Source organism: Notolepis coatsorum (genome assembly GCF_963971535.1).
Source record: "Notolepis coatsorum genome assembly, chromosome: 6".
Classification (NCBI taxonomy): Eukaryota; Metazoa; Chordata; class Actinopteri; order Aulopiformes; family Paralepididae; genus Notolepis; species Notolepis coatsorum.
This window is the reverse complement of record NC_140170.1, coordinates 151,022,595-151,047,041: the sequence shown is the minus strand read 5'-3', so window position 1 is coordinate 151,047,041 and position 24,447 is coordinate 151,022,595. Positions and strand designations below refer to the sequence as shown.

The following is a 24,447-nucleotide window of genomic DNA, read 5'->3' as shown; positions in this document are numbered from 1 at the left end:
CCGGTCGTTCATACTAACACAATTGGCAAGTGTTAGAGGGTGGGAAAAGCCGGTGGGTGGGGATTGGACGTTGTGGATAGCGACTCCTACAGGTCGGTTTGGTTACACCGGTGCATACGGAAGCAGGAAGTAGCGGGGGCAGCATGAGCCTCCCACGTGTTACTTCTCGCCACTGAGAGTTCGAGCTGCTGAGGTGAAAATATGCGACAGGCTGCCTCCTCGTGTACTGGAGGGGACACGTGATGCAAGGCTTCTATCCTCACTACAGCCGACCAGTGGGAGGCATAGTCTAGCAGCGTTCAAGACAGGGGAGGGAAGAATTGGATAATACGAAATTGGGATGGGAGAAAAATTGAAAAAATGGGGAGAAAAAGTGGATAAAAAGAAAAAATATATATATTACTGTCATGCACCTCCAAGCCTCCAGGCTTCCCGCCTTCTATAACCCTTGGTTTATCTCACTCTATCCAAACCTAGCTACTCTCTCTCTCTCTCCTAAGTACAGGATAGGGTGCAGGTGTGTGAAGACCGGAGGAGCAGCTGATTGACATCTACCGGCTGATTACTCTTCCTATTTAGACCTGGCTTAGATGTCATGAGGCTGCCAGATCGTAGTTCCTTATTACCAGTCAGTCCGTATTATCTTGCCTTGTCTCATGTCAGTCCGTGTTCTAATTGCTTTACCTAACGTTTCTTGTCATCCTTGCTCGCAGTTCGTTACCTGGCTCCACACCCTGTTCCCGCGTATTGGATCCCTGTGTATGACCTCCGCCTGCCTGACCATTCTCTCTGTGTGTATCCCTGGACAGTTTGAGAACCCGCTCCCGGCTACGACCCTCCGCTTGTCTGACTACCCTGAGACTCGTTCACTCCCTGGACTGCCTAGTGACCTGGTTTCCATATTCTTATTTTCTTATTAAATACACCCGTCATTTGGGTTTTCTCTGATTCCACATCATCTCTGCATGTTTGTGTCTGCAACTGTGTTCTGGCTTAGTTAAACTATTACAATTACAATGTGTGTGCTCACACTTGTTCTTGATAATATCTGCTCTGTATGTAGGGCTGGACACATACTGTAAATTGATGCTGAGGACTAGCAGGAGATGACAAGATAAGATAGGGGTGGTAGAACACAATGTTGCATCTTTCTCTCCTTCCCCCTGTCTGTCTTTACCTCTCCTTCCCTCTGTCTGTCTTTACCTCTCCTTCCCTCTGTCTCTCTCCTTCACTCTTGTCTGCCTCTACCTCTCCTTCACTCTTGTATGGATCTCTCCTTCCCCCTATCTGTCTCTACCTCTCCTTCCCTCTGTCTCTCTCTCCTTCCATCTGTCTGTCTCTCTCTTCCCTCCTTCCCTCTGTCTCTACCTCTCATTCCCTGTCTCTCTCTACCTCTCATTCCCTGTCTCTCTCATTCCCTCTCTACCTCCCCTTCCCTCTGTCTCTCTCTCCTTCCCTGTCTGTCTCTATCTCTTTCCCTCTGTCTCTCTCTACCTCCCCATCCCTCTGTCTACCTCTCCTTCACTCTGTCTCTCTCTCATTCCCCCTGTCTGTCTCTACCTCTCATTCCCTGTCTCTCTCTCTTTCAGTCTGTCTCTACCTCTACTTCCCTCTGTCTGTCTCTCTCTCCTTCCCTGTCTCTCTCTCCTTCACCCTGTCTGTCTCTACCTCTCCTTCCCCCTGTATCTCTCTCTCCTTGACTTCTATTGGTGAGGTGGCTGTCTGTCAAAATGAAGCGCTGTGACAACCAAAAAGGCTCTCGCAAAGACATGGATGATTCAGGTGGTGCAGACGGAGGGTGAACGGACGGATGAGATGTGATGGAAAGACTGACATACTGTATGCACTGAGACAACAGAGGGAAATGGTGTGAGTTAGTGAGACCCACGAGGACAGAGTCTGTGTGACAAATTTCCCAGCTGATTGGACAACAAAGTGACTGTCTTGTCTTGTAAATAAAATGACAGGGTAAATAATGCAGTGTGCGTGCATCGCATGTAAAGTGTGATATCAAACCAAAACAGAATTTGGTGCCACCACAATATCACAGAAAAGATGATGAACCAGAATACTGACTCATAGCCCAGTCAGAGTGGCATGTTTACTCTCCAACGCTACATTAACTAGACCTGAGCTGTAGGGAAACAAGCCCCACCTGGTCCATCTGCAGGCTATTAAGTGATGTAAGAGTTCCTCTTCCTCTGATGAAATAAACTATGAAATATCTGGTGGGTTATTTAGTGGGACATTCCATCTTCTAGTGTGCTAACAGAAGAAATCATTGAATTATCGATTCGTTCATTTGATTTGAAATGCGAAGTAACTGGCAGGACAAGCATTTTCAAACTTTGCTTTAATCCCTGAAGAAAGGGAACAAAGGACAGACAATAGTAAAACAACAAATGATGTAGACTAGAGTGTGCTGCTAGGTTCACAGTCGTTATGGTTTATCTGATAGTTTACTTTCACAGTCTTGATGGTTTATCTGCTAGTTTCACAGTCCTTCCTGATGTTTATCTGCTAGTTTCACAGTCCTTCCTGATGTTTATCTGCTAGTTTCACCATCCTGATGGTTTCTGCTGCCCTGCATCTCATTCATACCAGTCACTGTGTGCGTGTGTGTGTGTTCACATGCCACTCAGCAGTTTGCTCAATAGTACCTGGGTGAGAAGAGGAACCTGAAATGAATCAAACTAGCACACAACTAATTCTCACTCTAAATACTGTGCAGTGTGCACACACGCGCTCACACACACACACACACACACACACACACACACACACACACATACACATACACACACATCAACACATATTCCAATAAAAAAAACTGACAGGAGGCCACAGTAAGCAAGCCAGTCAGTTGCCCTATTTCACTATGATGTTACTATGTAGACAGAAGGCATATTGCTGCCATAGCAATGTATTATTAACAACAACAGCTGTATTGAAATTAGATTTGTAAATTGTCAAAGTATTACAATTGTTCTTTATTACAGTTGTAGTTATTATAAAATCAATTGACAAAAGTAATACATAAGCCTTGTCTTTCAATTCAACAAAAAGCCATTGCAATAGTTAAAAAAATAGCTAAATCATAACCCCAACCCAGGACACATTCCGTTTCTATAGCGACATCACAGTGAAACAGCACAATTTCCTTGTTGGTGGAGACACAGTGATGTCCTCTCTGGATATGTCCTATAATGTCCAAGTCTTGCTTCCAAACTGTTCCCTAACAAGTGTGTCCGCTTGCTCCTCGCCTGCTGCTCTCGTGTCAGGGAACGCTTCCTCCCCGGTCAGTCTCCTGACAGCCTTCAACCACACTCCAACCGGTCTCTGCATGGCCTCCCCTCCAGCTGGTCGTCCTGGAGGCTGGTTGTCCAGCCTCATCTCCCTGGTCGTCTCACTGACTCTGGCAGACGGTTCCTCCACTCTTTCCTCCGGCCGCCGCCTTCTTCCGTCTCTTGTTGAGCAGCGGGTTGCTGGACGTGTCCAGGTCCTTGATCTTCACCTGGTCGTAGTCCACACGCATAGTGGCCAGAGCACTGGTCATCTCCTCCTGAGAGAGAGAGAGAGAGAGAGAGAGAGAGAGAGAGAGAGAGAGAGAGAGAGAGAGAGAGAGAGACAGACAGACAGACAGACAGAGAGGCAGGCAGACAGACAGACAGATAGAGAGGTAGACAGACAGAGAGGTAGACACAGACAGACAGATAGAGAGGTAGGGAGAGTGGAAGATTCAGAGTTGGGTTTGATTGATTGATTGAAAACTTTATTAACAGATTGCAGAATACAGTACGGCTCAATGCACACAATTGTTAAGGGGATGCAGACCAGAGAAATAATTTCGTCTTGTTTACATCAGGGTCCCCCATTTTCAATTAATCATGAAGTGTATGGGTCTCTGAGTACATTTCAACCTAGATGGTAGATCCTCTGATCCACACATCATTCATACCAGGGAGCTACTGGTTCAACCACAGTCCTCACATATCATATGCTATGATACATTATGATATGATATGATATGATATTTGAGCATTTAGCATTTAAAAAAACTTTTTTTTTGTACCTCATTGTTTGCATTTTGTACTTAATTTTGTACTTCAGGTTGTACTTTAGTTTGTATATTGTATATTTTGTATAGTGTTTTGCATAGTGTTTGGACTTTATTCCTTTTCCTTTTTTTTACTGTATGAAGCACATTATATTATGAGGGGGCTCATACAGAACCAAGCTTTTCACTGTAATGTACATGTACTTTATACATGACAAATAAAACTTGAACTTGATATGATATGCTATGCTATGATATGTGTAGAGAATAAACTATAGACTAACTCCTAAACTACAGACTAATACAAGCCTGCCTGGCTCCCTGTGATGGCTGCTTCCCCCTTGTGGCAGTCAGAGAATCAGTTTGAGAACAATTGAATGGATTTTAAAATAAATACATTTTTAACTATTTTAAACTTTGAGGAAATGGTCTGGAATTAAATTTACAATCTTGATATTTTGAATGGGAACACATTCAGTACTTTTATTTGGTCAACATTTCTCAAATCAAGACCAACGTCTGGGTGTAACCCCCCCCCCCCACCTCCAATGTACAGCACCCGCCCACCCACCCAACACCACCCCACCCACCCAACCTCCCCCAATGTACAGTTTCTACGTCAAATGTATATACACTCTTTTTCTGGACACTTTTTGTATCACAAACAGTACTGTATTTGCAAATCTGATATGTCATAAATGTATAGATGTAGCAGTACTGTCTATCTGTATGTCATGTATGTCATATATGTTATGATGAATTGAAAATGGGGGACAATGATGTAAACAAGACGAAAGTCTTTCTCTGGTCTGCATCCCCTTAACAATTGTATGTATTGAGCTGTACTGCACTGTACCCATTCTGCAATCTGTTAATAAACTTTTCAATCAATTCAATCAATCAAGTCAGTATACAGGTGTAATGTCAGCGAATGACCAAAGGGTGTCAGTGTTGCTGTACTTCTCACCTTGACGTCATCCCACATCTCCCGGTCCTCAGTCAGAACTCTGGTGGTGTGGAGAGGAGTGGAGGGCACCACCATCGACTGCTGCATAGAGGAAATACACTCACAAATGTGAGATAAACACACACACGTGCAGACATGGAGGCACACACCGGGGTTGCTCAATGTAGGACCCATGGGTAAATTCTGGCCTCCACATCATTAGTTTTGGCCCTTCAAGTGGTTCCAGATATTCTGTTTAGCCTATTTTGATGTAATTAAAAAAAAATCTTACTTGGTACAAGGTACAAACACAAAAGTAGACCTAAGACACTGTTATTTACTTGTTGCATTTATTAAATGATCGATGTCCAGTCACACTATTTGGACCATGGCTCTCCATGTCAAAACCTTTGTGCACCCCGGCATTAGACAAACCCCTACACTAGACAAACCCATACACTAGACAAACCCCTGCACTAGACAAACCCCTGCACTAGACAAACAGGAAGATGTAACCACATGCAGTAACATCCATACATCCACTCTTTCACTTCCCTTTTATCAACATCAACATCTATCAACATCTAACATCAACACATATCAACATCTAACATCAACATCAACATCTATCAACATCTAACACAGGTCTCTGTAGAGCAGGGGTGGGCAATTATTTTTCCCAGGGGGCCGAATGAGCAACTGAAAATATGTTGGGGGGCCGGGCCAAAATTCCAAACTCAATTATGCATAATATACATTTTATTTCTATATAAAAAGCAGTAAATGGCATTGTTTTGACCCCTGGTAAGAGTGTATGTTATTATTTGGCAATTAAAATGTGAGGTTAGCTTTCAAAAATATCATTTATTCAAATAGAATTTATTTCCAAAATGATAAACAAAATGTGAAACATTAATAACAAAGGGCATTTTGAGTTTCATATACTATTGAAACAAGGATTTTCTTAGCTTTCTAAAGACATCACATCATCTTATAGCAAAAATAAACAAGACATGTCACTGAACTGTGTAAATAAAAGTGTCCCCGTTTTGTAGCCTTTTTTACTTTACATGCCTATATTAAACATTTAATGTTTTCAGAACTGTGCAAAAAAAAGAAGAAAAAAATATCAAGTGTCCCATTTCACTTGTTATATTTCCACATTTTAGTGTTCTTCAGTTCTTTTTTTTTTTTTCATTCAGTGTGAGAAATCCAGTCTCTGTTGAGCTTTAACAAGTCCATCAAAGTCAGGTTGCATGTCTGAGGTGGAGATGCGAAGCACAGCTGCCAGATGTTCATCAGTGAGAGAGGATCTGTACCTGGACTTGGTAAACGTCATGACTGAGTATGTCTGTTCACATATGTAGGTGGATCCAAAGAGAACCAACATCTTCTGAGCATATCTCCTAAGCGTATATTGTGCGTGTGAACGTTGACATGAAAAGAAAAAAGTAATATTTTTTTATTTATTTTTTTATCGTGTAATCTTTCGCGGGCCGGTCAGAATCATACAATGCCGTACAATGCCCAGGTCTGCTGTAGAGGCATTCAACCTAGTTGACAGAGCAAAGGATAGTTGATTGATTGAACATTTTATTAACAGATTGCAGAATGGGTACAATACAGTACAGCTCAATAAACACAATTTTTTATTTTTTTTTTATCCACTTTTTCTCCCATTTTCTATATTTTTTCCCATCCCAATTTCGTATCATCCAATTCGACCCTCCCCTGTCACGAACGCTGTTTCTTGCCTCCCACAAGCCGGCTGCAATGTGGACTAAGTCACACATAGCACAAGTCCCCTCCGGTACTTGAGGTAACAGCAGTCGCATCTTTTCACCTGCGCAGCTCGATCTCTCAGTGGCGAGGAGTAACGCGTGGGAGGCTCACGCTGCCCCCGACACTTCCTGATTCTACTGCGCAGGCGCACCAACCGACCTGTAGGAGTCGCTGTCCGCAACGCCCGATCCCCACCCATCAGTTTCCCACCCCCTAATACGGCCAATGTGTATTAGTATGAACGACCAGCTAAACTGAAAGCAATGTGGAGCGCTGGGCTCGAACAGGCGAGCCCAGCGTCTCCGCATTCGTGGCGAGCGCCTTGCCCACTATGCCACGTAGCCGCCAATACACACAATTGTTAAGGGGATGCAGACCATGGGCCCTGTTCCTCGTACCTGGCTAACTGAGTTAGCCGGATAATTTTCAGCATAGCTTGACTTAAGCCAGACCTTTCCGTTCCCCGACGTTGGATTTTCTAAATCGCTATGGCAACAGATCAAAAAGTTTTAACCTGGTCGAGGGCAGGGTTTAGTTCAGTTAGCTGGATAAACCATGGCCACGCCCTCGCAAAGAGCTTCCTGAAATAATTCTCACAGTCTAGATCTCATTATACCAGTCTGAATTATGTTTTTGTGCTTCGTTTTTCTAGAGGGGGCTTTTGAAATGTAAAATAATAGACCTAAAATGCTGATAATAAATCATATTCAGCCTATGGATTTACTTTGACCTAAATAATGCACGTCATATATACGGCGCTCGGAGTCGCGATACACACACTATGTGGTTATTTTAATAAGGGAGCATTGCAAATGTGAATCCCATGGGGATATTTTTAATGAATAAAACGGGCGTTTGGCTCTGATTAGTTTCATATTCTCCGCTGTTGATGTATTTGCTTAATGGAGCACCCGGATTGTGTTTCATTCAAGCATAAATTGAAGCGTCTTTATGCGTGGACTGTGGATTATGAACTACGAGGAATCTGAATCTGTGGATTGTTGAATTGTATCACTGTCACTCACACGTTATTATGATATTGTAACTGGGATTAAAATGTCTGATGAGATGAGCTGTTTGACGGATTTGAGAAATTGAATGAGCCGTTGACATTTGATGAATGCATTTGAGAAAATGCATTTATCTGTTCAATCACTGTTATCTGATGATGAACATGGTGTCACTGGTATAAACCAAAGGTTAATCAATTCAATGCATGTATGGATGATGACCGAAACAGATTAAAACCTGATTAATAGTGAAACTGCAAGCCTTAGCTTATCAGTGAGCTGGATGCAATCCTACCTGGAGGGGAGAGAACAGATGGTAGAGGTAAACGGTACTCTACCCCCCCCCCTCACAGTGAGCTGTGGTGTTCCACAAGGAAGCATACTAGGACCGCTACTCTTCCTAATTTATGCAAATGACATGTCGTCAGCCTGTGACTGCAACTTGTTCCTGTTTGCAGACGACTCAGCCCTGCTGGTCTCTGACAAGAACAAATTGCAGGTTGAAAAAACCCTCAGCACGGAACTAGGCAAAATCTGCATATGGCTCGCTGATAACAAACTATCATTACACATGGGCAAAACAGAGTCCATTCTCTTCGGTTCAAATAACAAACTCAGCAAGACCGACGGATTCTCAGTTACAGTGGGTGACAATATTGTCACAAGGAAAGACGAAATTACCTACCTGGGTTCCATCCTAGAGGCAAATCTTTCCTGTGACAAAATGGCAACCAATGTAATAAAAAAAGTCAACCAACGAACTAGATTCTTGTACCGGATCTCCTCTCTGGTAAACAAGAATACCCTGAAGACTCTGGCAGGAGCACTCATTCAAGGGTACTATGACTATGCGTGCACCTCATGGTACCAAAGCACCTCAAAGGCGCTTAAAACAAAATTACAAACATCACAAAACAAACTGGTCAGACTACTACTTGACCTGAACCCCAGAACCCACCTCACCCCTGCCCACTTTGCCAACCTAGGATGGCTTAGAGTAGACGACAGAGTACAGCAACTTGCAATGGGCCTGGTCTACAAGATACACTATACGACCGGGGTGCCCATGTACATGTCAAAATACTTCCCAAAGGTCAGTGAATACCACAACCACTACACCAGAGGAAGCTCAACAAATCATGTTAAACCCAGATTCGGCTCAAACAAGGGACTAAACACGTTTCGCAATTATGCCACAACAATGTGGAACGCCCTACCCAAAGCTGTAAAGGAATGTGAATCCCTGCCCACATTCAAAACCGCTCTTAAAGAGCACCTACGCCTACGGGAGGCTGCAATTCGAAACTGGCCACCGTAAATGCCCAAAACCCCCACCACCTCCTAATAGACAGTCTCCTCACCACCGCATGTATATATTCCCTCCCCGCCGTATGTATATTTCCCTCCCACCCACCCACCCCCTCCTAATGTACAGTCCCCTCCCCATCATATGTATATACTCTGTCAGGATCTAGGGGTAACAGTACTGTATATTTGAATACCGTTATGTCACAAATGTATCAGTACTAAATACCTATATGTCCCTATGCCATAAATGTCATGTATGTTGTGTATGTCATAAATGTCTATATGAATTGAAAATGGGGGACCCTGATGGAAACAAGACAAACGTCTTTCTCAGGTCTGCATCCCCTTAACAATTGTATGTATTGAGCCGTACTGTATTGTACCCATTCTGCAATCTGTTAAATAAAGTTTTCATTCATTCATTCATTCATTCATTCATTCATCCCTCCAAGCCTCTCTGACACCGTTATTTCGGGGGTCGCGCCTTGAAAACTTTGAGAACCATGTATTTATATATAAAGTACATGATACCTAAGCTGAGCGCATACAGTACAGATATCCTCATAAGTATCTATTAATTCGTATCAATTAGATACTCTTTGGGCCTGTTTGTATCTACTTATTCTGAAAGAGTTGAACTAATTATTTTCACTAGCAATAGATCTCATTCGATTATTCATTCCATTAAGCCTACTGCCAGCAGGCACATTTAAATAAATATAATCTGATTGATTGGGGTAATGAGGGATTTAACATTAGCCTATAGATTATGCATTTAACTTGTCGGCAAGGCTATTGAGCCGTACTGTATTGTACCCATTCTGCAATCTGTTAATAAAGTTTTCAATCAATCAATGCCGTTAGAAAATCAGGATTTCTGCGATTGACACCTGCTGTCTTTTCAGGTGAGGCGGCCGCGTCTATACTTTCCGTAGCCGCATTTCTGGCGGTCGCTCTCTGATTGGCCACTGACTGACGCTCTCTGATTGGCCAATGACATGTTTGCCCAATCGCGTGACGAGCTGTGTCTTTGCCCATTTCCACGTCGAACAGCCTGCAAACTACCTGGCGTTCTATCGGCATGCTCTAAGACAAACTCTAACCTTAACCAACTTCGAAAGAGTGCCTAAGCTTAACCGTCGAAAGAACTTGCCGTCACACTCTAAGACAAACTCTAACCTTAACCAACTTCGAAGAGTGCCTAAGCCTAACCAGTGTAGAAACTGAAGTCAGCCAATCAGAGAGCGTCTGCCAGAAATGCGGCTACGGAAAGTATAGACGCGAGGCGGCCGCGCGCAATTATCAAGTCTGGTTGGAATTAACGATCAGCGTCCGAGGAACAGGGAAAGCCCAGATTCAAACATCGGGTTAATTGAATCTGGATAATGGGACTTTTGATCGACTTAGTTGAACCAGGTACGGGGAATAAAGACTTTCGTCTTGTTTACACCAGGGTCCCCCATTTTCAATTCATCATAACATATATGACATACATGACATACAGATAGACAGTACTGCTACATCTATACATTTATGACATACCAGATTTACAAATACAGTACTGTTTGTGATACAAAAAGAGTTTAAAAAAGAAAGTACATTTGACGAAGAAACTGTACATTGGAGGAGGAGGTGGGAGGGGGGGGTTGGGTAGGTGGGGTGGGGTGGGGGGAGGGGGTAACTGTACATTGGAAGTGGTTGGGTGGGTGGGGTGGGGGGTGGGGTGGGTAGGCGGGGGGGGGGGGGTGGTAACTGTACATTGGATTATCGACAAAACCTTACTTGGTCAAAGAAGAGGGTCTCGTGTATTACTGGGTTAGGACATTTACTGTACATTGGAGGGGGTTGTGTTAGGATATTTACAGGGGCCAGTTTTCGAATTGCAGTCTCCCGTAGGTGCTCCTTGAGAGTGGTTTTAAAAGTGGGTAGTGATTCACATTCCTTTACAGCTGTGGGTAGGGCATTCCACATTGATGTGGCATAATTGCGAAACGTGTTTAGTCCCTTGTTTGAGCCGAATCTGGGTTTAACATGATTTGTGGAGCTCCCTCTGGTGTTTTGGTCGTGGTATTCACTGACCTTTGGGAAGTATTTTGACATGTACATGGGTACCTTAGTCGTGTAGTGTATCTTGTAGACTAGGCCCATTGCAAGTTGCTGTACTCTGTCGTCTACTCTAAGCCATCCTAGGTTGTCAAAGTGGGCAGGGGTGAGGTGGGTTCTAGGAGTAAGGTCAAGCAGTAGTCTGACCAGTTTGTTTTGAGATGTTTGTAATTTAGTTTGTAGCGCATTTGAGGTGCTTTGGTACCATGAGGTGCAAGCATAGTCGTAGTACCCTTGAATGAGTGCTCCTGCCAGAGTCTTCAGGGTATTCTTGTTTACCAGAGAGGAGATCCGGTACAAGAATTGAGTTTGTTGGTTGACTTTTTTTATTACATTGGATGCCATTTTGTCACAGGAAAGATTTGCCTCTAGGATGGAACCTAGGTATGTAATTTCATCTTTCCTTGTGACAATAATGTCACCCACTGTAACTGAGAAGCCGTCGGTCTTGCTGAGTTTGTTATTTGAACCGAAGAGAATGGACTCTGTTTTGCCCAGGTGTAATGATAGTTTGTTATCAGCGAGCCAGGTGCAGATTTTGCCTAGTTCCGAGCTGAGGGTTTTTTCAACCTGTAACTTGTTCTTGTCAGAGACCAGCAGGGCTGAGTCATCCGCGAACAGGAACAAGTTGCAGTCACAAGCTGACGACATGTCATCTGCATAAATTAGGAACAGTAGCGGTCCTAGTATGCTTCCTTGTGGAACACCACAGCTCACTTTGAGGGGGGTTGATAGTGTACCATTTACCTCCACCATCTGTTCTCTCCCCTCCAGGTAGGATTGCATCCAGCTCACTGATAGACTATCAAAACCAATTGCTTTTAGCTTGTCAATCAGAATGGTGTGATTGACAGTGTCGAAGGCCTTTTGTAGGTCCAGCATGACCATGCTGCAGTATTTGCCCGTGTCCACCTCTTGTTTGATGTGGTCGTTTAAATAGAGAAGGCATGTGTCAGTGGTACAATCCTGTACAATCCTGTACAATTCTGTACAATCCGGTGTAGTGGTAAACATAATGCTCACTAAATAATTATATTATAGAATATATAGTAAATGTAGTCCATAATTACTTCTAAAGTATTTCTATTTTTACACATGTCAAAAGAAATACAGTATGTGTACCTTTTCCACCACTGCCTACAGTTCTGGAAACTATCATGTTGCTGATCATATTGTTCAGATGGAACTAACTGTGAAATAATTAAGCAATGATACACAAGTAGAAGTAGAAGAGCCATAATGTGAGATTGTGGCTCTTACTGTATGCGCTGCGGTTTCAGGCACGAGGCCAAATGCTGAGTACCGTAGATCTAGATCAGATAGATCCATGTAGAGAACCACCCCAATATAAGTCATATACTGTACTTCAATAGTCCGTAGATCTAGATCAGGTAGATCCATGGTAGACAGTACAGATGGTAAGCGCATTTCCCATGATGTTGGAGTGTTGCTTTAACTAACTGGTATTATATTGCATTATGCAGTATATTGTAACACAGAGACTCACATTGATCCAGGGCTGGTTCATAAACTGAATGATGGTCATTCTCTCGTTGGGGTCTGTCTTCAGCAGCTGGTAGATCAGGTCCTTGGCTGGAAGAGCAAAGCCGACCACAGATAGACTCAGGATCAGGACTCCATTCACACAGTAGCCCCAGTGGGAATCAAACCCCTAACCATGGTAGTGTTGCCACACTCTATCTATAGAGCTACACAGGACCTCAATTTTTACAATAAAGAGTATTTCTACCTTTACCCGAACACCAATACACCAGGATATGTGAACCTTTACTGGAGTACTATTCTATCAGGGTACTTGCACCTACATATTCTACCAGGGTACTTGTAGTTATGTCAGAGTACTATTCTATAATATCAGGGAACTATTACCAGAGTATCATTTTACAAGGGTACTTGTACCAGAGTATTATTTTACAAGGGTACTTGTACCAGAGTATTATTTTACAAGGGTAATTGTACCAGAGTACTATTTTACAAGGGTACTTGTGTAACGGATGGTATCGTGAAGCGCAGTCACGAAGGGCTGCGGTGAGTAGCGGTGCTCACACGCAGATGCAGACACGTTACAAAGCAGTGAATTCACCTCTTGGTATAGCGGTCTGTGCTGTTGCACGCGGCGTGGGAGACCCGTGTTCGAAACTCCCTCGGGGCATCGAAGTTTGAGGTGACGTTGTCACAACTGTTACACTTGTACCAGAGTACTATTTTACAAGGGTACTTGTACTTGTACCAGAGTACTATTCTACCAGATAACTTGTACTCGTACCAGAGTACTATTCTACCAGATAACTTGTACTCGTACCTGAGTACTATTCTACCAGGGTACTTGTACTTGTACCTGAGTACTATTCTACCAGGGTACTTGTACTTGTACCACTATTGTACCAGAGTACTACTGTACCAGAGTACTACTGTACTAGTGTAGTGATCTCACCTTCCTGCGACACCTCGGCCCACTCTGGGTTGGGGAACTCATACTGGCCCATCCTGATCCTCCTCTTCATCCCTGGAGAGATGGCCTGACCTGTGTTAGAGTAGAACGGAGGGAAACCACACAACCTGGTGGAGAGAGAGAGAAAGAGAGAGAGAGAGAGAGAGAGAGATGAAGAGAGAGAGAGAGAGAGAGAGAGAGAGAGAGAGAGAGAGAGAGAGAGAGAGAGAGAGAGAGAGAGAGAGAGAGAGAGAGGGAGAGAGAGAGAGAGAGAGAGATGGAGAGAGAGAGAGAGCGAGAGAGAGATGGAGAGAGATAGAGAGAGAGAGAGATGGAGAGAGATAGAGAGAGAGAGAGAGAGAGAGAGAGAGAGAGAGAGAGAGAGAGAGAGAGAGAGAGAGAGAGAGAGAGAGAGAGAGAGAAAAAAGAGAGAGATAGAGAGGGAGTGAGAGAGAGAGTGAGAGAGAGATAGAGGGAGAGAGAGGGGGAGAGAGAGACAGGGAGAGGGAGAGAAAGAGAGATGGAGAAAGAGATAGAGAGGGAGGGAGAGAGGGAGAGACAGAGAGAGGGAGAGAGAGGGTGGGAGAGGGAGAGGGAGAGAAAGAGAGAGAGAGACAGAGAGAGACAGAGAGATAGAGAGAAAGAGAGAGAGATAGGGAGAGAGAAACAGGGAGAAAGGGACAGAGAGAGAGAGGGATCGATAGAGGGAGAGAGGGGGAGAGAGAGAAAGAGAGAGAGACAGATAGAGAGGGAGAGAAAGAGAGAGGGAGAGAGAGATAGAGAGGGAGGGAGAGAGGGAGAGAAAGAGAGAGGAAGAGAGAGAGAGGGGGAGGGAGAGAGGGAGAGAAAGAGAGAGAGACAGAGAGGGAGAGACAGAGACAGAGAGAGATAGAGAGAAAGAGAGAGATAGGGAGAGAGAAACAGGGAGAAAGGGAAAGACAGACAGAAACAGGGAAGCAGCTGCTCTCACTTTCGTATTTGAATACATGTAGAATGTACTGATATTTATGTACACACACACATACACACACATACACACACACACACACAGACACACGTGGTACTCACAGGATGTACATGATGACACCCAGAGACCACATGTCACATGACTTGTCATATTTCTCCGGACCCAAAACCTCAGGAGCTTATCGATGATGAAACACACAGACAGAAATAGGGGCAGAGTTATACAACACAATCAGAAACGAAGGTTATCCTATAACCCTAGTTACATGACTTCTTGTGAGCATTTTGCTCTATGGGATTTGACCTCATGACCTATATATCACTGAAAGTGAAAGGTTTCCGCTACATGCACCTTCACTTGTCCGGCCACGCCCATTTCCGCCGGCATGCATATAAGCGAGGGGTGTGACCGTGCTTCTCCCTTCCCGAGTCTTGACCTTCATTCGGAAGACAATCAGGGGTCATCAGTGAGTGAGAACAGAAGGCTCACAAGAACTCTTATAGGATAACCTTCGTTACATTTCGTTCTTGTATCTCATTCTGCTCTATGGGACACAGGAATGGAGCAGGATGCGGAGAGCCCAACAAATGCACCCGCTGAGGTCCCCTTACAACCATCAGGACATTGGGGAGGGTCCGGGCCCCCCCACCCCTCCTAGTGGGACAGGACCCCGACTGTGCGAAAAAAGGGGACAGCACCCAAAGAACGCACAAGGTGAGTAGACCGCGGGACAGAAGCACCGTGCGCCCCGCTCGCTACTAGGGTAACGTACGCGAAGCATAAGCCTGTGTTACCGCTCCCACACCTCGTGGGGTCGGGGTTGTTAAACCCTGACGCTGCCGCGAGATGTCACGTGGGGTCGGGGTTCCGAACCCTGACCCCGCAGGCAAAGCCGTAGCAGCGGGGCATGGAGGAGGTCCCAGCCCCATGGACCACTCAAGGCAGGCCTGCCGCCGAGTCCAGGAGCCAGGACCTGACAAAAGGGACCTGGTGAGGTTAACGAGGCCGTGGCATCGAGACCTCCCCAGGCGTTTACTCGTGACACCACCCTTTACACCGCCAGCGCATCGGACAGGGCACAACAGGTGAAGGCCCTTCTCCGCCTGGCACGCTGTGAGGAACCCCTGAGGAAGAGGCTCTGAAAAACTCCCGGAGGAGGAGGCTCTGTAAGGAGGCTCTCTCTCTGAGGAGGAGGCTCTGAAAACTCTCTGAGAGGGAGGCGCCGAAGAGCTCCCTGAGGAGGCTCTGAAAACTCCCTGAGGAGGAGGCACCGAAGCTCTCTGAGGAGGCTCTCCCCCATAATCCCGTGGGGTCAGCTGGTATACCGAGGAGACAAGCACTCCAAGAGAAGAGGTTGATCCCTTAACCCAGGCCGACAGACAGGTAACAAGAGCAAAGCTCGAACTGCGCCCCGACTCCGCCAGTAAACCGACCCTGCCACGAACCCTGACCCCGCCAGTAACCTCGCGGGGTCGGGGTTCAGAGAAAGAGTTTGACACAATTGGCAGACATTATAAAACATGCAGGGCGTACTCTCGTGGGATCGGGGCCGAACCCGGACTCTGCCAGTGAGTTGACTCCGCTACCGGCATACCGGGGAGACAACCACCCCAAAACAGAAAGGTTGCTCCCTTAACCCATTGAATCCGGGAAACACATCTGCGTGTATATACAGGCTATATAACACATTAAGGTGTTTCAGGCCTAAAATGGGTTAACCCAGGCCGACAGGTAACAAGAGCAAAGCTCGACCTGTGCCTGGAGGACCGGGAACTACACAGGAGCGCTTAGAGGGGCTGACTGCTAATAAACAGCACCCCGATGGCCGAGCGGGGAGGGATGGGAGGAGCCCCTATGGCGTCCGGTCCGCCCTGGCATTCCCCCCCCGGAAAAGCACAGGGCCCTTCGGGTTAACAGAATATATTGTATGAGCAATGCTCGCCTGTGACCCGGCGGGCACCGGGTTGAACTGATCCGGCTCGGTGCGACCAGGATGAGTCCCGTGTCCTCCAACGCTGCTGCGCCTCTTCAAAGGAGAGGGGGAAAGGTACACATTTCGATCAAAAACACCACAGGAGGCGCCACCGAGACGGTCTGTATACGTAATCGCACAGCTCATGGTGGCCCACCCAACGGGCGTGAAGCCCCCCTGCTGATGCTCGACCTGCCCCGCCATTTCCCCCCGGAAATGCATGTGAGCCCTCGAGCTGACAGATACATTTTCACGAGCAGCGCTCGCCTGGGGCTCGGCAGAGGTAAACTCCTTCCCGGCCGACCGCATAAACGCCGTTATGCCGTTCGGACAGACCAGGGCGCTAGTCCCTAAAAAGGCTGTTTCAAATAAACACTCAAGAACATGCCCGGGGCCAGCGCTGACATCGGTCCCATAGTACCAAGCACTGATATTGAACAACGTTTAGGCTCATAAAACCTGAGAACCGTGTTTGGGAGAATTCTAATAAGAAAGAGCCCCCAACTCAACGTCTCTCCCCCCTATTTGGGTAAACCGGGGGAAGACTGGTCCTCGCAAGGACACTGACACGCCGGGGTTTATATATATATACAGAGCCTAGGGAAAAAAACATCTGTCACAAATTCCTCTCTCACGAGAGGGGAAGACGCCAGGTTTATCCCGGAGAGACCTCTCCTTTGACCTCTCATATGCAAGCATGTGCTCGCTTCATTGCTTTGAACAACCAAACACAACAGCTAACCACCAAACCGTGGGATCTGGGACTACGTCCTTTTAAAAGACGTGTCCACCCGAGACCCCACGTCTCCGTTTCAAAGCAAAAAACTTGCCACCCGCCATGTTTTACCTTACCACGTAAAGCAACAAACATATACGAGGTGAAGAGGGGCAGAGCCCTTAGCCATGTGCTGATGTACATTGTTTTGAAAAAGCCAAACACACAAGCAAATCACCAATCGCGAATTCAGGGTCTACGTTTGTTCAAAAAACGTGTTCACATGAATCCCTGTGGCTCTCTTCACAAACAAGAAATGCCGCCCGTCTGGGCTCCCCATTGTTATTTCATACGATGCATACACAAAAATACATAGTGAAAAGATCACACGTTTGTTCCAACAAAACTTGCCACTCATTAGTCTAGTCCCTCGCCGGTCACCTCTAATGCCTGCTCGACGCTGACACGGGTGCGGGGAATCCCTAGTGACGGGAGCGATTGTTTTAGGCTACCTCCTTGCCACACGCACAGTCAGAACTTCACCAAATTGATATAACACATCTGAGGAGTGGTTTATATCCCCTCCCCCCCCAACCAACCTCACGTAAAATGAAGAGACATACGGGGTGAAAGGAGAGTGTCTTCAGCCGTGTGTTGTTTTTCCAAACTAACACATACGAGAGCATATGGCCATATGCACGTGTCATCGTTTTAGAAAAACCACAACACAAAGCTAGCTACCAACCGCGAGCCCTGGGTCCACGTTTGTCTAAAACTTGGCCACACAAGCACCTGCGGCTCCATTCACAAGCAAGAGCCTAGTCCCGCTCCCCTTACCTGCTGCTGGGTGCAGCGCATTCTCCTCGAGGTGCGCTCCATCTGCCGCCTCTCTCTCCATGTTTATGTCTCGCGGCGTCTCAGGCCTCTCGCCGTCTGGCGTCGGGGAATTGAACACCGACTTTTGCCAGCGAGGCATCAAAGATGAAACCCCCGCCCCCTCCAAGTAACACCTCTGGAATGTGATGGTAGGAGAGCGCAAGGCCCTCTCTGGCACCAGCTCTTCCGCAAAACCGAAGGGGTTTTTCCCTCTGCGGCCCGCATACTCTTCCTCCTTCTACCAACCACCCGCCCTGCTCGCTCACCACCGCTCTTAGTGGCGGGAGCAAGCAGGTGGAGAGCTTGTGAAGCAATCGTCTGCCATCAGAGAGACCACGCCTGTGTCGGGGGTCCGTTTGATGGAGATGCTGGAGCTACCTTTCTCACGAGCAGTGTTGGGCAAGTTACTTTAAAAAAGTAACTAGTTACAGTTACTAGTTTGTGACAGAGCGGCTTTAACCTGCCAGGTAAAAGTGCGCCTGTCCCTTTATGTCTGTCAATTACGGATGCGCTCATCTGGGATCTGATAGCGGATAAGAGGTGAGACGTCAGACGGTGGGGGGTTGGCCTGGTGAGACGTGAGACAGGAGACGTGCGAAGTCATGACGTGGAAGTGAGAGCGGCGAGTTTGAATGTTGTTTACCTGAAAGAAGACGTGCAGCCGATGTGAGGAGCAGGAGAACGTGAACCGGAGTTAGAGAAGTTGAAAACGGCCAGTAAACATTACCTAACACGGGATGGATGAGAAACGGGGATAGTCCGGAGACTCCGGACGTCCACGACCTGGTCATCTTCACCCAACGCGGACTTCGGTGCGGTAAAGTACACGCTGCACTGTTGGTTGCGCTCCTGTTCCGAGGCTGTGACGCAAGCGTCTCCGACTCAAACATTCCCCTCTCCAAGCTTCCTAACGACGGCGACACATAGCCGAGGCCAAACGCGCCTCTATCTCTCTCTCTCTACCCCTTCAGCCCAAGCCAAACATCTCTCTCTCTACCCCTCCAGCCCAAGTCCAACGCCCCTCTTTTCCCCCTACTCTCGCATCACACACCCACACACACACGCACACACACACACACACACACATATTTTCGTTAGAGACTTTCTATTTTTTCGTTCATTCACACAGTTGCGTGGCGGTCATCACGAACTCTTTGACATTTGGAACTATTGGCAAATGCCTATATACCTGTTCACCCAATGCACTGAACTGCGTGAACGAACTGGTCTGTAAATGAATTGTTTTGTGTTCTAAGAGTTTTTCTTTTTGACTAATATCCAATACATGGACATTTTGACTGAATTGGGCATGACTCCTGAGTGTTTCTTTGTTATCAAACTCACCTAGTAATTATCTTGACCATTAGTCCAGACCTATAAATCAAATTATTATATTATTTGTCTAATGAAAATTATTATTATTATTTGTCTTATGTGGTACAGTCTTATGCCGGAGCTATAGGCCTAATTAACCAAATCAAAAAGGTATTTTTATCTTCATTGGCAGGGGTTAGACCTGTCTGGCGCCCAACGGTAAAGGTTATAGGCACTATAAGTGGACACCGCTACATAAAATGGCGCCCAACGTGGGGCTGAGGGCCTAACTGAACCAAGGTTTAAAGGTACTGTGTTAAAGAAAAAATATACATATATGTTACTTGTTGTTTTCTTTAAAGGTGCATTCTGCTATTTTGGTTATAGGTGCATGGCACTATTTTCTTTGAAGGTACATTACCCTATTTTTGTTTAAAGGTGCATGGCACTATCTTCTTTAAAGGTGCATTATGCTATTTTGGTTATAGGTGCATGGCACTATCTTCTTTAAAGGTGCATTATGCTATTTTGGTTATAGGTGCATGGCACTATTTTCTTTAAAGGTACATTGCCCTATTTTCGTTTAAAGGTGCATGGCACTATCTCCCTTGAAGGTGCATTATGCTGTTTTGTTTAAAGGTGCATGGCACTATTTTCTTTAAAGGGGCATTATGTTTTTTTTGTTTAAAGGTACAGTTGACAACTTTTGAAAGGTGAAACAAATTATATTGTGAAGGTTTGAAGCATTGCTCGACTATGTGGGTTCATTAATGTGCTGTGTACTGCTCTAAATAATTGATTTTGGGTTTATAACCTTACATAAAGCACATTCCACCCACTGATTTCACAATGTCTAAGGGCGCAGAGGCTGCACCAAGCAGCCCGCCTCCAAACCCACCAGACCTAGACACAAAAACAGAGGGTCTAGGGTGGGATCTAAAGGGACCAGACCCTCCTGATGTTGATACCCCCTTAAGGTCTGATACGGAGAGACCTGACCAAAGGGGTATTATACAAATGAGAATTGAGAATTTTCAGCGTCGAAAGGGGGAGGAGTCTCTAATGCATTTCCCGGCGACAAAGCCTAAAGAAGGTGTGCATTTTCAGGAAACACTAATCGACCTCCAAACGGACCCTGCTTTGCTAACAGAGGAAACCAATGTTCTTCTGCAACCTGAAAAAATCTCAATTGACTCTGGAGAACACAAGGCTGCCTCTTCAGACTCCATATCTTCCCCAACCTCCGACACCTTGTCCCCAATTGACTTACCAGTAGTCATGGCTACCCCGGCAAGGGATTTGAACCAACTGGCTTACCAAACTCAGGGAAATTGGTTACAGTTGTGTCAGACAATGGATCAGCAGAAATTGAGAATGCAACAATTGACCAAATATGTGCAGGACTTCAATACCCGCTCTGACCTAAGAATCCAAGCTATTGGAAATCAGTCGGTGGCCAACTACACTCATCTCAAGACATGCATCGTCACCCTCCAAGATAATGTGTTAAAAGAAATGGATAATCTGGCCAAAACCACCAAAATCATAATGGCTGATGAGAATCAGGCATCTGAACAAACTCTTACCCAGCAGATCAATTTCATGGTGGTACAGTCCCAAGTAGAAGTTCAGAAGGAAATCAAAGAGGTGAAACAAGTCACCCAGGAAGGAGTGGATATGATATCCAAAGGAGTGGAATACTGTATTACACAGGTGACTCGGGTAAACAGCCAACTGGAGGAGATGAAAGTAAAGATGAAGGAGCAATCGGATAACCACGAGAATAAAGTTCTCTCTATGGAAAAGAAACTGGATGCTCTCGATCTGAAACTCACTAACCTTCCTCCCACCTCACTGTTTCATCCCGCAACTTTGCCTATAGGCTCTATTTTCACACAACCTTCAGCATGCAGTACAGGTTCTCCGCTGGCAACGGCCAGCTCAAGAACTGTACCAACCACTGCTCCAACCACATTATCTACAAGATCAGTCATCACCAAGAGTATCAAGCTGACTTTTCCAACCTATGGAAAGCTGGATGATGACCCTGATCTACTGAATTATCTGACCAAATGCCATGATTTTCTGGCGCTACAGCCCTTATCCGACTGGGACCTCCTGGCAACGTTCAGAACCGTGCTTCATGGTACGGCTCGTGACTGGTGGGAGATTGCCAGATCCTCTGTAACTACATGGAGCCAATTTGAAACTGCTTTTATGTCTGCTTATCTAACTGATGATTATGAAGACGAGTTAGCAGACCGAATCAGAACAAAAATCCAAGGAGAGAAGGAAACTATAAGAGACTTCGCTTTCTCTTATAGGGCTCTTTGTAAAAAGTGGAAACCCTCTCTCACTGAAGAGCCCATAGTAAAAATGATTTTGAAAAACATCAAACCGTATCTTGCAAGTCAACTCCGAGGGCGAGTTCAGACCACCGAGGAGTTGGTGCGTCTGGGAATCCAACTTGAAAGGGATCACGAGCTCCAACTTGAGTATGACAAGAGGACCAACTTAAGAGCTCCTCAAACTCAGAATAGGACGCTCAGCGTTCAAAATCGAGTCCAGGATGGACCGCCTGTGATGTGTTGGAGATGTAAGGGACAACATCCTCCTGGATCTTGTCCCCAATATACACCTCCTGACCACTCTAAATCTTTCAATCGACAACAGAAACCCTATTCTGCGCCGAAAGGTCAACACCCAAGTAAAGGCTTGGTGTCCACAAGGAAATTAGGCCTGATAAGTGCTCTTCCTCCTCCTCTCGCTCCTTGGAGGCTGTGTCCACCGGCTTGGCCGCGTCGAAGATGGAGGCGCCGCCGCCGCTGGAGGCCGGGGGGGCAGCTCCTCATCCTTGCAACAGGTGCTGGATGCACCCTGTATTCCAGCAAGAAGGATTCTGGAACACTTCCGATATTCCTTGCACAGATATGGGAGGAACAACACAAAGATGCCAAGATTGAGACCATCTTTAAGGCTCTGGCTGAGGAAGGAAGTTCTGTGAAAAATGACTACGCAGTCCTGGAAGATAAGGTGTACCGAAAAACACAAGGACAAGATGGACGGTGTCATTATCGGGTCTATGTCCCAGCAACCCTGATTCCGCAAGTCCTCCGGGCTTACCATGAGAACCCGCTATGTGGACATGGGGGTATCTTCAAAACCTACAAGAGGCTTCAGGAAGTGGCATTCTGGCCAGGAATGTGGACCGATGTCAAGGCACATGTCAAATGCTGTATAAAGTGTCAGAGCCTGAAGTCCGACAACAGGAAGCCTGCAGGAATGATTCAGCAACATTCAGTAAAGGGACCAAATGAGTTGCTAGGAGTAGATATAATGGGACCCCTTCCACGCAGTCCAGAACGAAATGAGTATCTTCTTGTCCTAGTGGACTATTTCACAAAATGGGTGGAATTCTTCCCCATGCGACAAGCAAACTCGCAGACAATCGCCCGCATACTGAAGAAAGAAATCTTTACGAGATGGGGTGTGCCAGATTTTATATTGTCAGACAGAGGATCACAGTTTGTGTCGTCTTTATTCAAAGAGCTCTGCGAGAAATGGACAGTGACACCCAAGCTTACGACAGCCTATCACCCACAGACGAACATGACAGAACGGGTGAATCGCACTCTGAAGTGTATGATCTCCTCCTACGTGGAAGACAACCACCGGAAGTGGGATCAGTACTTACCAGAGTTCAGATTTGCCTTGAATTCGGCAGTTCAAGAAACCACAGGAGTTACCCCTGCAGAGTTACAGCTTGGAAGGAAACTGAACAGTCCAATGGACAAAGTCCTGAGAGGCAAGTCTCTTCCTCCTGATGCTCAGGCGTATGATGTGGTTCATCAGCTGAAGACTCTCCACGCCAAAGCCGAGGAAAGTAGTAAGAAGGCTCGTGTGAGACAGCTACGGAACTATAACAAGAACAGGAGGGATGTCAGTTTCAGGTTCCAAGAAAGGGTGTGGGTAAGGAATTTTCCACAGTCCAGTGCAGCCAAGAACTTTACTGCCAAACTGGCCAGCAAGTGGAAAGGACCCTATCGTGTCATAAAACAAACTGGTCCCGTCAACTACCAAGTTGTACGAGAGGACACTGGTGGAGATGTGAGAACAGTACATGTCTGTAACCTCAAACCTTTCTACCCTACAGCGGAGGATTTGGACGAACAGGAAAGGAAGGAGGTCCTGGAGATATTAAATGAAGATAGCTCAGAGGACGAGTTCCTGGGTTTCGAGTGACTGGTGTTCACCACCAAAGGTGGTCTTTCACAATGGGGGGAGAGTGTGACAGAGCGGCTTTAACCTGCCAGGTAAAAGTGCGCCTGTCCCTTTATGTCTGTCAATTACGGATGCGCTCATCTGGGATCTGATAGCGGATAAGAGGTGAGACGTCAGACGGTGGGGGGTTGGCCTGGTGAGACGTGAGACAGGAGACGTGCGAAGTCATGACGTGGAAGTGAGAGCGGCGAGTTTGAATGTTGTTTACCTGAAAGAAGACGTGCAGCCGATGTGAGGAGCAGGAGAACGTGAACCGGAGTTAGAGAAGTTGAAAACGGCCAGTAAACATTACCTAACACGGGATGGATGAGAAACGGGGATAGTCCGGAGACTCCGGACGTCCACGACCTGGTCATCTTCACCCAACGCGGACTTCGGTGCGGTAAAGTACACGCTGCACTGTTGGTTGCGCTCCTGTTCCGAGGCTGTGACGCAAGCGTCTCCGACTCAAACATTCCCCTCTCCAAGCTTCCTAACGACGGCGACACATAGCCGAGGCCAAACGCGCCTCTATCTCTCTCTCTCTACCCCTTCAGCCCAAGCCAAACATCTCTCTCTCTACCCCTCCAGCCCAAGTCCAACGCCCCTCTTTTCCCCCTACTCTCGCATCACACACCCACACACACACGCACACACACACACACACACACATATTTTCGTTAGA

General features: G+C 46.2%; 1 protein-coding gene across 1 annotated transcript in view; it reads right to left on the bottom strand.

The window, feature by feature from the left end:
- Nucleotides 1-2,445: 2,445 nt before the first annotated feature.
- LOC311230361 (MAP kinase-activated protein kinase 2-like) overlaps nt 2,446-24,447 on the bottom strand; it is a 65,720-nt gene continuing 43,718 nt past the window's right edge. Inside the window, 5 exon segments of the mRNA XM_084316630.1 lie at nt 2,446-3,562; nt 5,025-5,105; nt 12,714-12,799; nt 13,662-13,786; nt 14,727-14,802. Of these exon segments, the coding sequence (XP_084172756.1) occupies nt 3,407-3,562; nt 5,025-5,105; nt 12,714-12,799; nt 13,662-13,786; nt 14,727-14,802 (524 nt within the window). The 3' untranslated portion in view covers nt 2,446-3,406.